Below are 13,702 nucleotides of genomic sequence, written 5' to 3'. Positions count from 1 at the left end.
CCAGAGCAAAGCCACTCCACTGACCCGCAGTTAGCTTACGGAGCTTTTCAGTGGAGGTCAGAGGAATTATTGTAGGTCAGCAGAGTGAAAATCCTTTCAACTCCAAATAACCCACAGTCGCTTCATGCTTTATATAACAGGAGCAAGGCAGCTCTGAAATATTTAATGAGAAAGCCAGCACTTCAAATATACCTGGAGAACTGTTTCATCCAGGTCAGTGTAATACAAATCAGCAAAAAACCAAGGCAAAGAGCCACAGAGTAGAAAGCATGTTGAAAGTTTATTTTGCCGGATACAAAACAGAATTTCTCTTTTTATTTACAGCTCCATTCATCAGTGTAATCCTTTAAGAGGAAGCATTTGTACTGACACAGATGGCGATGTATGAAACATGGCAGACAGATAAATAAATACTTAACCTTTACAACAAATGAAAGCACGTGTTTTGGATTGTAACATTAAACACTGATAATAAAATGTTGAACAAAGTTAATACTGCTAAGGTGCTTAATTATTCATTTAACAACATACAATATGTACATATTCATACATGTATGAATAGTAATATTCCCTTTCCCATTTTTCAGATGAGGAATTCAAGTTAAGATAGCACGTGTCAGGCTCAAGTTAACTGATTTACACATGTGTGTTTAGGTGCATTTATGTGTCTTAGGTTTTCCTCTTCGCTGGTGAAATCTTGACGTCCTTCCTTCCTCCTCGTCTACACAACGCAACATCCTCGTCCTCCGCTGTCTGTTGCTTGGCAAAGTTGACAAACACCTGAACGACAGACAAACTCATTCAGTTAAAAGTGGAGGATGACGCGGTAGAAGATGGATGAGATAGAACTGGCGCAGAACAACACACATGCTTTATCGTATACTTCTGCGCATATACCGCGCCTCACCTCAATCTCAAATATACTTGTTTGTAAAACTAATAAAATACACAGCATAAAAAAGTACTAGTCACTAGGAATAGTTAGCAAAAGTACACACGTGCACGTCTGAATGTCCTGAAGCAGTGAGAATAAACTAACAGAGCTCCTGCAGCTGCAGTTCAAGAATAATGTCCACGCTGACTGTTTCCATGCTTGTAAAATCACCAGTGGGCAGAAGAGGCATCACATATTCAGTCGGTCAGTTTGTTTTGTGATATATACTAACCATTAAACACAGTGGTGTTCTTACCTGGTCTAGTGTTGTCTGTGAGACAGAGTAGTGCTCCACGCTCAGCCTCTCTTTGTTGGCCACCACCAGCTGAAATATCCTGGCGAGGGAGGAGGAGGCGATCTCATACTGCAGCGTGTTGTAGTGCTTCTCCCGCTGAACACAGCCAGGGAAACTGCTCTCCATAAAACTCTCCACAGGCTGCAGCTCCGGGGACGAGCCGACTTTAGCTGCCTTGATTTTCATGGTCACTATGTAGCCATCACCAAATCTGGACAAGGGAAATGACATACAGATTAGACTGAAGGAAATCTGTAAGTCACAAAGATCCAGTGTGTTCAACTTAAGGGAAATTAAATTAAAATAACTATACTTTATTTTTAAGCATCAGCTCTACTTTGGACCGCCGTGTTTTTACAGTAGCCCACAATGGACAAGCTTCACATGTTTTGATGTGAACAGAAGGCTCCATCAGGGTTCATCTTCAGTGATCAGATCTGTGCATTTACACCTGATATTAACGTCCATCAAGATCTGATTTGTCATTATACAAACACTGCGCTTAGCATTGTATGCTAACCAAGGCTAGCCCACGATTTTTTTACGACTTCTCAGTCCACGGTGACATCACTGCCAATGTTGTGATGTAACTGAAGAAGAGCTTGAAGAGCATCCAGAGCCTCTTACTTGTATTTGAGATGCTGAATTGTCCCCAAACACTTGAAAGTCCCATTAACCATGATAGCCAGTCGGGTACAGAGAGCCTCACACTCCTCCATGCTGGTGGAAAACAACAATCATCATTTTGTTTTCATGTTAACAACAAACAAAACAGCAAATTGGTGCTGATTTCACTGGCAGAGCTGGTGTGTGTGTGTGTGTGTGTGTGTGTGAACCTGTGTGACGTCAGCACCACGGCCCGGCCGTCCTGAATGACACTCATGATGGCATTCCACAGGAAGCGACGTGAGTGTGGGTCCATGCCCGTCGTGGGCTCGTCCTAAACACACAAACACAAACAAACTTGACTCTCCGCTCACACGCCGTCATTCGACATGAACGGGGACCAACTCCTTATCTCGCTCAGCATATGGCCGAGATCTTACATTCCTGCCAGCTTGAATTAAATGGAGCTTTTTCCTGCCAATGTGTTAAACATTTGAGGCCAAGCTTGACTCAACCCATATGGCTTCCCATCTGGATCCATTGGAGCCATTTTATTGATAAAACTCTGCCTAAAACCCTTGAAAACAAAATATGGGGCTCATGAGCTCCTGGCTAACTCACCAGCAGCACCAGAGCTGGACAGCCAATCATTGCGATCGCTGTGGAGAGTTTACGTTTGTTGCCTCCACTGTAGGTTCCCGCGCAGCAGCCAGCATACTCTGTGAGCCCCAGCTTCTGGATGCCCCACTCTGCCACCTGGAGGGCAACAGGAGCAGGAGCAGGAGCAGGAGCAGGGACAGGAGAGCAGGAGCAGGGGCAGGGACAGGGGACAGGCAGGGCAGGAGCAGGATCAGGATCAGGATCAGGACAGGGACAGGGACAGGGGACAGGGGCAGGGACAGGGACAGGGCAGGGGACAGGGACAGGAGCAGGAGCAGGAGCAGAAACATGTGTTTTAAACGTTAATTTCTTACCAAAAGTGTCTCACTGCTGAAATGTTGAAGGACGAGGGGAAATTCTGCTGTTGACTGAGAGCTTCATAACAACTAATACCACTTTTTATATTCTATACAATAATGACAAAAATGACTTTGATGAATGTTACATAATAGTTTGTTTTAGACTTACGAAATCATTATTTATTGATGTATTAATAAGAAATTATTTATTAATAACTGAAGTCATAGAATGTACTTTTTTTTCTAACCTATCTTTTAGTGAGCTGATAACAAACCACCGAGCTATAAAAAGCCATTTCAAAAACATAAAACTTTCATAAGGTCAAATATAAGGTTTACAGACCTTTTTGACATCAAATCCAGTGATTTTATAAGATACAGAAAACTTTATAAATCCCTGCGCTCCAAAATCACATATACCACAATTGTACAAGATAAATACGACATAGTTTCAGGAGTCACTGGAAAGGCGCAAAGCAGAAAGATAACTTAAGCTACGATAAAACACGTTAGTAAGAATGAGTAAAAAAATATGATAATAAATAAATAACAAGTGCAAATACAGTTAACAATCTGATGTTTCTCAAGTGTCAGTGCATTCAGCAGCTCAGGAGGAATGAAGGACTGAGATGAGTGCTTTGTCTTCCTGGCATGTTCATGATTAATAATACATTTACCTCCTGGGGGACATGTTCAAGTCTCTCAGAGTTCAAGTCGTTTTATTGGACTTTGGACTGACACTGACACGGAGACTCAAATCTGCTCACCCCAATAACAACATTACGCTCTGTGTTCACTCTGTGTGACGAGCTGAGACGGTGAGAGGTGTAAAAACAGCTGGAGTCAGACTCACTCTGGGAATCTCAGACTCAGGAACTCCTCTGAGACGAGCATAGAGGTAGAGATGCTCCCTGCCGGTGAGGAGCTCATCGATGGCATCGAACTGAGGGCAGTAGCCCATGTTCTGGTGTACGTGGAGAATCTCTGTCAGGATGCTGTTCAAAAGAAAAGAGAGAAAAAGACACAACATGCCATTCAGAGCGTCACTTCCACCCCAGCAAGATTGTTGTGATATGTCAGCCTGATCATGTGACTCATGGAGGTGAGATACAAACCAAATGCCTGATGTGTGTGTGTGTTCTTGTATGTGTGTCTTTGTGAGGACCAAACAAATGTACATTTGGTCCAGTCCTCACATCTGGAACAGGCTTTTTGTGACTGGATTTAGGGTTAGACTAGGGAATGTCAGTAAGACAAGCAACTTAACTAAACTACAGGGTAATTATGTAAAACTGCTACTTTATAGTATGTCTATGTACTAATAGAAATGGGCCGTATCACCAACATACAACTGTGTGTGCATAAAAGATAAAGGAAGTTTTTTATTATTATAATTATGATGATTATAACTGTTCCATGACTCCCCTTCGTTTGGGCCTTCAAAAAATGAATTGTCATTTAAGCCCCGGCTTACATTTTCATTTATTTCTTGGCCTATTTAGAGAAACACATGGGTTTTATTACAGAATGATTCTAATTCAGGCAGTGGATTACATTTTAATGACCTTCTGTGTCTTTATAATTTCTATTTTATTGGACTGGTTCCATTGTTTACCCACCTGGAAATGTGGACAGGATAAATCTCACATGCACACACACTCACACTCACACAAACATGTTTTTATGTCTTAGTGAGGACCTCATAGGCATAACACATTCCCTAGCCCCTTACCCTTACCTTAACCACCTCACCCTAACCCTTAACCTAACCCTAATTCTAGCCCTCAAACCAGATCTTAACCCTGAAAAAGCCCAGACAAAAACGTTATTTTGGACCTCACAAAGATATAAATACACACACACACACACACACACACACACACACGACTTCAGAGAACATGTCTTCACCCTAAAATGTACTCATTTGCATTATGGGGTGTTGCTTGTTGACTGCAGAATGTGACTGTGTGAACAGATTTAATGAGTCATACCTTACAACACTACAATCACTTCCATTTATATGGTCATCATCGCTAACTTTAACCATAACCAGTAACGGTTAGTTACCCTAACCTTAACATAATAACCACCAATTCAAATTAGTCGTAAACCTGAGGTTCTGCCTGTTGTGTTTTGGTCTCCATGATGAAGTTTATGACACTTGAAAATGGTGGGTGTTGTATTCTACAGGACTGACGATGACTGATCTCCATGTACCTGTAACCAGCGACAGTTGCCTCCCCGGAGCCAACATCAGTGTCGCCAGTCAGCATTTTGAAGGTCGTCGTCTTTCCGGCTCCATTAACTCCCAAGAGTCCGAAGCACTGAGGGGACAAAAAGCAATCGTCTCCTGACACAAGAACAAAGTCAGCTGAGACTCAGACACACAAACACTGACATCCTCTGCAGCCTCTCAGACAACAATGTACTGAAAAACTCTTTCACCACGACTTCTATCAGCAAGTACTTACTTTATATGACATATGTGTAAAAAGTAATGAGTCAAGTGGTCGACTGATCCAAAGACACAGCCATATTTAAAAGAAGAATATGAAATGTTATAGAAATGTTCTGCAGAAAATGTGCAGTGATTTTTGTCATATTCAAAAAAGTGGCTCCTCCCATTTTAATTAGGTTTGAGAAACGTTCATTGACAGATTCGATGGATATGATCACAATAATAACATGTTTAACAGACTGTTGGATTATTGATTAATTGATTAATGTAATGTAATGTAATATTGATTAGGCCACACTAAAAACAACGACCTATCATAAGTTCAGTGTCGTCCTGTACTGTACAATGACCTGCACTTCTCACGAGATGTCAGAGCTCTACTTAGCTTATCTTTCAAATTCATTATCCCATGAGAGTCTATTGTTTGTGACTAGTGTCCAGAGGATTTATGTTTATTGTTAAACAAGAACAATATCTACTAGAAGTGTTTAAAAATGTCCACTCATGTTTACTTTTATTCACATATATAAATAAATATAAATAAAATGGACTTAAATGTGCTTTAACTTGAAATATTGCTGAAAATGTTAAAAGATAATCTTAATATATAAATTAGTAAAATGAGAAATATCGGTTTTTAGTGATTTTTTTTTGAACATAGCTAATGTTCTGTCTTATCTTATCTTATATTCACTGACACCTCATATGTATAAGGGGAGAACTGGCACTTCAAATGTTAATTACTTTAATTTAAGTCAGTTTTTGTATTAGTTTGTCCGTTTGTAGTTCTTCCTCCTTCACTTTGTCAAACACACCAGAGACAAAACCAGAGACGCGTGTCTTCATGCTGACGGTAAATGTCAACAACTCTAACCGAGTCAGAGTGTCGCGTTACACCAGCACAAAACAGAAATAAATACATCAGTGTGTGAACATTTGTGTGTACATACATATATATATATATATATATATACATATGTATTAGCAGCTCTCACTGAACTCAGTGACGTTACCTCTCCTGCAGGGACTCCCACACAAACCCGGTCCACAGCTGCCCTCTTCCTGCCCACATACGTCTGTGCAGAGAGAGCCAGAGAACAACCACTCACAACTTTGTTTGTGTCATAGATATTTACAACTCCACAACATAGACATTATGTCCCTTAACTAGTTCCTGACATTTCAGGAACTAGTTAAAATGTTCGGCTCAATCAGGACATTATTCAGTCCATTCAGAATGTTAGAAATGAATATATATCCATATCTATTTTTAAATGAATTGAAAACTTCTTCAAAAACACACATTTTCAGCTTCTTAAACAAAGACATTTCATTCAAACGTCCAACATGTCCAGCACAATAAGGACACTATTCAGTCCATTCAGAATGTTTCAATATTTCATATTTTCTGAAATACTGAACTTTTTTTGAATCTCATATGAACTGCAGACGACTCACTGGTTACTGTAATTTCATTAAAATTTCAAAATGTTCAGCAAAAGTGGAACTTTCATCCCCTTTAATTCAAGACTTTCACACGACCTTCACATTTGTTTTTACAGTTAGAAAAATCACGACAATTTCAGCCTATTGTCGATGGTTGTTCTCCAGTGCAAACATTTCACTCTTCATACATTCAACGTAGACAAATGTGTTTCAAACAACGTGACGACTAACGCACAGCGACTTACACAAGCTCTGAGTTGTGACAGATTCTCAGCCAAGTCTGACGGAATCTTCTGCCAAACCTTTAGGAAGGTGCAGTGAACACGGACTGTTTTACCTTCTTCTAATCATTTAGACGTTCATTTTGAAAGTCAAAGTCAACATTTCATCTTCTCTCATTCATTCACACCAGGCAAGACTGACGTGAGCTCAGGCAGAAGGTTCTCTAAGCTTCTCTAGCACATAAATATTTCATTTTCATTGATTAAAAATCAGCTATAAATTCAATTCTACAAAACTTAATAAACAGTGTTCATGCTGCTACGTGACATCAGGCCAGGAAAATGGATTTTGTAATTTCCTCGGTTGTTTTTTAATTCTAATGTTCGGCTGCAGTTCAGTTTCATTACCTCCACCGAGGATGATGTTTGTTGGTTTGATATTGGTTTGACATATTCCAGCATATTCCAGCATATTCCAGCATATTCTAGCATATTCCAGCATATTCTAGCATATTCCTCCTTTTCTGCCCCTTGGTACCTGGAGTGAAAATGATCTTTCACATGTTTTTACCTTGGACAGGTCTCTGATCTGCAGGATGTCTGTTTTGCTCCCTCCGTCAAGAATTCTCTGCCTCTCTGTGGCCACATCATCGTCTTCATCTTGAATGTGAGTCTGGTTGTCGTGTGACGACCTGAGGGACACGAGAACGTCCTCCAGTACAAGACAGATGCACTTTCTAAGCAGTAAATAACATTTGTGTTATGCCAGTCTCATACCAGAGGCCTGAGAAGAAACGGTACTGGATGAGAAGATTGAGAATGAAGTAGACAAAGCCTTCCACTGCCATGAAAGTCAGGTTTTTCCCCACAAAGTTCCACAGGAAAGGGTCTGCTGTGTACGCCTCACCTGGAAACAGAGATGAAATGAACCCTTTTATTTTGAAAGTGAAGAGAAAAAACCGGAATAGTTCATTCCTTCCTTCTCGACCACTTCATACCATGATGTGTTTCAGCTGTTTATCATTATTATCCCTGTGTATTTAGCCTGCACGTTTCCTCCTTGTGTGTATTTAAGATCAGTTGCTCGAAGCCTTTTCACCTCTTTTGTATCTTTGTAACTTTGTGTTTTTCTGTTTAAACTGAGACTCCAGTGTTTGTTCAGCCTGTCTATGAGGAACGACTTTGTACAGCTGTTAAATGACTAAATCATTCGCTGTCTTTGCTCATGGACTCAGTGTTTGTTTGTTTGTTTGTTTGTTTCAGTTCTGTTCAGGTTTTTTAAACTCAGGGGACATTTTGTTTGGAATGAGTATTAAGTCAAACCTGAATTTTAATTTAAGTTTGACTAATCAAATGACTCCAAGTCAAGCTGTCACATAAAAGTCTTGAACAGGCTCAGGGTTCAGGTTGTTGCCTGTGGTGTTTCATCTTTAAAACATTTGGTTTGTGTTTTTCTCCACAATCAAGACGCAGTGTGTTTTTGACCTTATTATATAAGTTTATATTACTTATATAATAAGATGAAGAATGAAAACTTTGATGTGGAAGTTTCTTTTTGGTTTTCTCTCAATGTCGATTATGTTGTGGCAGAAATAAGGTTGAAAAATGATATAAAACAAACATGATCCTTTTTCTCTCTGCAGCTGTTACAAAGTCTAGTTGAGATGTAGTATTTGCACATTTTCATTATCATTCCATCTATATTTTCCTGATAATGAGCTAATTATGCTAATTAGGAAATTGCCCCACATGCAACTCTAGTGTTTTGCTGGAATAAAGCTTTAAAGTATTGAGCAATGTGGTAATTAGGTGAGATAACCCTCAACTTGATAATGCATTAGATACTGTGAACCCTTTTATTTTGATATCATTTTATATTAATTATTGATTGATTAATATAATGTGGGTTATTTTTTTGTTTTACTTTTTTGTAACTGTCTTACCTTCATACGTTATATTGTACTGTACATAAGAAATTAAACAAAAAAAACATTTAGAAACTGCAGTCTCCAGTACTGCAGACATGTTCTATTGCATTAATAGGACGACTTACATTCAGTGGTCTTAAGTGAATCCACTTTAATTTCTCTCTGTTCTTGGACCGAGCACTAGTTGCGAGTGCACTGCCCTCTAGAGGAAGTATTGCGTAACATCCATTTCAATGCAAAAGACACACATAGGTATGTAGTGTCGTGACAGAGATAATGTTTGGGATGCACGGACGTAAAACAGATGTAAAACAGATGTAAAACCGACGTAAAACAGATGTAAAACAGATGTAACCCAGACGTAAAACAGATGTAAAGCGGATGTAAAACAGACGTAAAACAGACGTAAAGCGGATGTAAAACAGACGTAAAATAGGCGTAAAAGCGGATGTAAAACAGGCGTAAAACAGATAAAACAGGCGTAAAACAGATGTAAAACAAGCGTAAAAGCGGCGAAAGCGGGGCGTAAAACGTAAAACAGGCGTAAAGCGGATGTAAAACAGGCGTAAAACAGATGTAAAACAGGCGTAAAAGCGGGCGTAAAACAGGCGTAAAACAGGCGTAAGCGGGCGTAAAACAGATGTAAAACAGACGTAAAACAGACGTAAAACAGACGTAAAACAGATGTAAAACAGATGTAAATGGGGTATAAAGGAGTAACAGGTCAACCATTGTTTCCACTGGAATGATGATACTCACCAAACCTGGCATAAACGTCAGTAACAGCCTGGTTCATGGCCATGTCTATGAGTCCTCGACCCAGACAGAAGTGAGGAAACACCAGCAGGAGTTTCTTCAGCCACTCGTTGATCATCAGCAAAGACTGGAAACACAATTGTTCACACTCAAACATTCACATTTCCCCACAGAGCAGAAATGATACGACATGTTCATATAAATATCAATCTGTTACTGTCTGAACTAACTTCAATCATGTCATTTTCAAAGTGTTGCAAAAACACAGTAAAAACACCATCTGTGATAAAACATTGGCATTAATAACCTACTGTGCAGCGAGAACACAACTACAAGCTAATTACTGGCTAAGTTTGAAGAAAAATGGCAAACATATTTATGTTAAAACCCAAATAAGAACATACATTCAAATTAAGCATAATTATTGAGTTGAGCCTTATGTTAAAGTAAATATATTAAGAAGTCAGTGGTTCTTAGTTTCTCAGTAAATAACCCTTTAACACCTAAACCTCAAAATGTCCGTCTGCACCTTTTTTTGCTTATTTTAACCATAAAATGTGTTTTTGCCCATTTTTTTCAGAATATCTTCAAATATCTGGCAGTTATTTACATTGTACTGCATGTTAAAATAGTGTATTAACTATTTAAAATGAAGATAAACAAAAAAAAAACAAAAAAACAAAAAAAAAACTTGTACATCGCACTTATGACTAGCACTTCATAGCTTGTTCTACTTGAAGCTCTTACTTACTTCTAGCTCTTATATGTACCCAAATGTTTAAATGCACTTTTGTAAGTCGCTTTGGATAGAAGCGTCTGTTAAATGACATGTAATGTAATGTAATGTAAAAGATAAGATTGAGATAAAAAACATTAGATTGATTCTTTGTCTCAAAAACAGGCCAGAAAATAGAAACTTTTCCAACTCTCTCCTCTGTGGTGACAAAGACACTGATTCACAGGCTTCCGTCCTTCACTTGCAACTTGTCAGCTTTTTAGAAACTGTTGTAATTTTTGCTGACGTAAAGTGTGTTTACGCGAACGTGTCGTCTGCGACACGTTCGCTGTTAAAGGGACAACGAGAATCCGTCTCCTCGACCTTGAAGTTTTGCAGATTTTAAATGTTGAATGAAGAAAAGAGATTTAGGTGAAATGGCTGTATTGTCCTTACTGTGATGTTCTAAGAACACTATAACTGACATATTCTGGTGCACTGATGACAACAGAATAGAAGAGAATGGATGTTTAAATGTAGGCTTCCTTTGTTTGTAAAGCCTGGGGATTAGAATTAAAGGATTATTTGATATTTGTTTACTGTGTGTTTTTGCTGCTCTGTATGTTTTAATAATCACGTCTTGTTCAGACATATTCTTCATGTATGACAGAATAATAAAGAAGAATCAGTTAATCATGTATAATAATTCTCACATGGACTGAATCCTGTCAGGAAGCCGGGCTTTGTCAGTTATCCCGGCTGAACTTAACCTCAAGTTGTTTGCATGAAAGCAGTGGCGACGTTACCGTGGTGATTTAAAATGTTACGTGATGACGTGTAATTCACTGTTGTTTTTATTCTTATATATTCCTGATGTTCATGCTGCAGACGAAGCCAGGATGAAGTTTAAGTTTCACTTTGTCAAATTTGATATAAGATGAGTGAACATTTAACTATTCTATAATAATATTGATGACAAGTCGTCACCCGATTGTTTTCAAAAAGCTCCAGGACAAAGGTGACGGCGCTGCTGTTGATGCCTATGAACAGGTTGATGCAGGACAGAGTGATGTACGCTGTACTTGGGATGTTGAAGACGTAGGACAGAGGATACATCATGGGCGTCACTGACCATCTGCAAGGGAAGACAGACAGACAGACAGACAGACAGACACAGATCCTGTGTTAATGTCCTCCTTGCTACTCACTAATATACATTTACATATTCTTTAATACTACACACCGTGAGTATATTGTAAACCTAAAGCGACTCAGCATCATACAGACTTTACAGACTGATTCACAGGTAGTTTTCAGGTGAGGCAGCTCAGTATAAATCTATATATAAATAAAACATGTTATTGTTGAAAAAGTTTATTAATGTGGCAGATTTAACTGGACACTTCTGTAAAACTAAAGTCAAAACAATTCAGCAGCCATAGATGTCCTGAACACAACATCAGTCCTGGTCAGAAGTGATAGAAATGTTTGTTTTTATTTATTTAGTGCATCTCAAATTTGACAATTATCTTGAAATGATGTGGGACTTTTAACTTGAAATTACGACTAAAACTGTGCAGTTAAAATGTCTGATTTCCAGTATGCTAGTAGTCATACTGTAGAAGGTACAAGCTCGTCAGTCTGTTCCAGAACTTTATTTGCAACTCACGTTTGACAATTTTCTGATTAAAACAGTGCTAATGTGAGACTTTTAACTTGAAATCTCCATCATCACGTCGTTTGCTCGCACTTGTCACCCGATATTTTACCTCATATATGTGAATAGTTTGCAAAGTGCAGCTGAAATGATGAAATGATGCTTTAACACAACAATTCTCCAGTTTGGGGATGAAGAAAGCTGTCAATCAATCAATCAATCAATCAATCAATAAAGTAATATTTCTTACCCATAGAGGAGAAGCAGTGCAATGAGCGCTGGCAGGTTGGATGTTGACGTGTAACACTTCTTGTCAAAAGCCACAAAAATGCCGACCACCATTGCAGTGCTGAGACAATAATTCATCTGAGAGACAAACGAGAACATTCACTTTCATTAAGTCACATTTTTACTGTGCGTCGAATCCACTCTTTATTATTATTTGTACCATATCCCAGAAGAAGTTGGCCACCCAGTAAACCAGAGGGCTGACCCCACTGACAAACTGCAGGTGCTTGGCCTTGGTGACGCGCTCCTGGATGAGGTAGAGGACGAAGCTGGCGGGGATGAAGGACATCGCAAAAATGACACAGATCGCCACCACGGTGTCCACTGAGGTGGTCAACCTGCGGAACAGAGACAATCACTGAAGGAAAGGAAAGTTGAAAAAACACTTGGGATGACGGTAGTTCAGTGGTGGAGTGAGGTTGTGGGTTTGATTCCCGGCTCTGCTGGTCTAATGCACAAACACACCTAACCCCACATTGCTGCTGATGGCTGTGCTGGCAGTGTGTGAGTGAAAGGGTGAACTTCAGTGTGAAGCAGCTTTGCTCTGTCATCAAGAAAAGTGGGATTAATGTGTGTGTTTTTATTTATCATATAATCATAATCATCTTGTTCTGATTATCCTGTTCATTTTTTGTTGTATTAATGATGGCGTAGTTCCAGCGGCTCTACTCGCCTCGGCACGACACGTTTGTTTAGTTTCCATCTGCACTATAAAAAAAGTTCAGTTCTTCCTCCATGAGCGGAGCACAGACTCCGTCTGAAACACAGCAGCGGAGTCTGTGCTGGTGACCCTGAACACACCAGACTCCTGAAGCCACGTTTTTAGGATTGTTAAGTAGATTTAACTGATCTACAGTTCGGCTTGATTTGTGTGTGTGAGATGTAATCTTTGATTGTTGAGCATCTGCACTCACACGGTGACTTCAGAGAGCTGCTCCTTGGTGAGGTTCAGAGGGTGGTTGAAGCCGGTGATGCCAAACGCCACAGGATTGGCAGGTGGGGGTAGGAAGGCTCGCAGGATGGCATTATTGGCCACATTCATGAAGGCCACCATGGCGTGCCAGCCTTTGTTATTATACCAAACCTGACAGTGGAGAGCAGAGTGAATTAAAATACACCTCACTGTCCTTTGAGTCAATAATTACAACCTAATGTAGAATACACACAGCTGCCAGTCGACTGTTCCATAAAACCTTCATTACTGTAAGTGGGAGGCAAAGCTATTAGAGCGTGCACTTACAGACGCGTCAGGCTTTAGAAATTGAAAAGTTTGTAACTGAAAGCAAAGTGCACGTACATTTAACACATCATATGTTTGTTTATTTGTGGTTAACTGCTCCCAACACACCAACCTTTATATTAAATTCACTTTCCATGTATCGCAAGAAAGGACCAAACGCTCTCAGGGCCAGTTCTGAGGAGGGGCCCTGTGAAAGTAA

The 13,702-nt window shown here is 39.5% G+C and overlaps 1 protein-coding gene across 2 annotated transcripts in view; it reads right to left on the bottom strand.

Annotated features, from left to right (window-relative positions):
- Positions 1–261: 261 nt before the first annotated feature.
- The window catches only part of LOC122779934 (retinal-specific phospholipid-transporting ATPase ABCA4-like), a 40,196-nt gene continuing 26,755 nt past the window's right edge, over positions 262–13,702 (bottom strand). For both annotated transcript variants that reach the window (XM_044042624.1, XM_044042636.1), the window contains 16 exons: positions 13,616–13,690; positions 13,178–13,347; positions 12,424–12,601; positions 12,226–12,341; positions 11,306–11,453; positions 9,607–9,730; positions 7,697–7,826; positions 7,491–7,611; positions 6,266–6,328; positions 5,012–5,118; positions 3,648–3,789; positions 2,457–2,591; positions 2,066–2,169; positions 1,857–1,949; positions 1,191–1,440; positions 262–780 (listed from right to left, as the gene is read on the bottom strand). In XM_044042624.1, coding sequence (XP_043898559.1) covers positions 670–780; positions 1,191–1,440; positions 1,857–1,949; positions 2,066–2,169; positions 2,457–2,591; positions 3,648–3,789; positions 5,012–5,118; positions 6,266–6,328; positions 7,491–7,611; positions 7,697–7,826; positions 9,607–9,730; positions 11,306–11,453; positions 12,226–12,341; positions 12,424–12,601; positions 13,178–13,347; positions 13,616–13,690 — 2,067 coding nt within the window. In that variant the 3' untranslated portion in view covers positions 262–669. The remainder of the gene's footprint in view (positions 781–1,190; positions 1,441–1,856; positions 1,950–2,065; positions 2,170–2,456; positions 2,592–3,647; positions 3,790–5,011; positions 5,119–6,265; positions 6,329–7,490; positions 7,612–7,696; positions 7,827–9,606; positions 9,731–11,305; positions 11,454–12,225; positions 12,342–12,423; positions 12,602–13,177; positions 13,348–13,615; positions 13,691–13,702) is intronic.

Source organism: Solea senegalensis, linkage group LG1 (genome assembly GCF_019176455.1).
Source record: "Solea senegalensis isolate Sse05_10M linkage group LG1, IFAPA_SoseM_1, whole genome shotgun sequence".
Lineage (NCBI taxonomy): Eukaryota > Metazoa > Chordata > Actinopteri > Pleuronectiformes > Soleidae > Solea > Solea senegalensis.
This window is presented reverse-complemented; position numbering and strand designations above follow the sequence as displayed.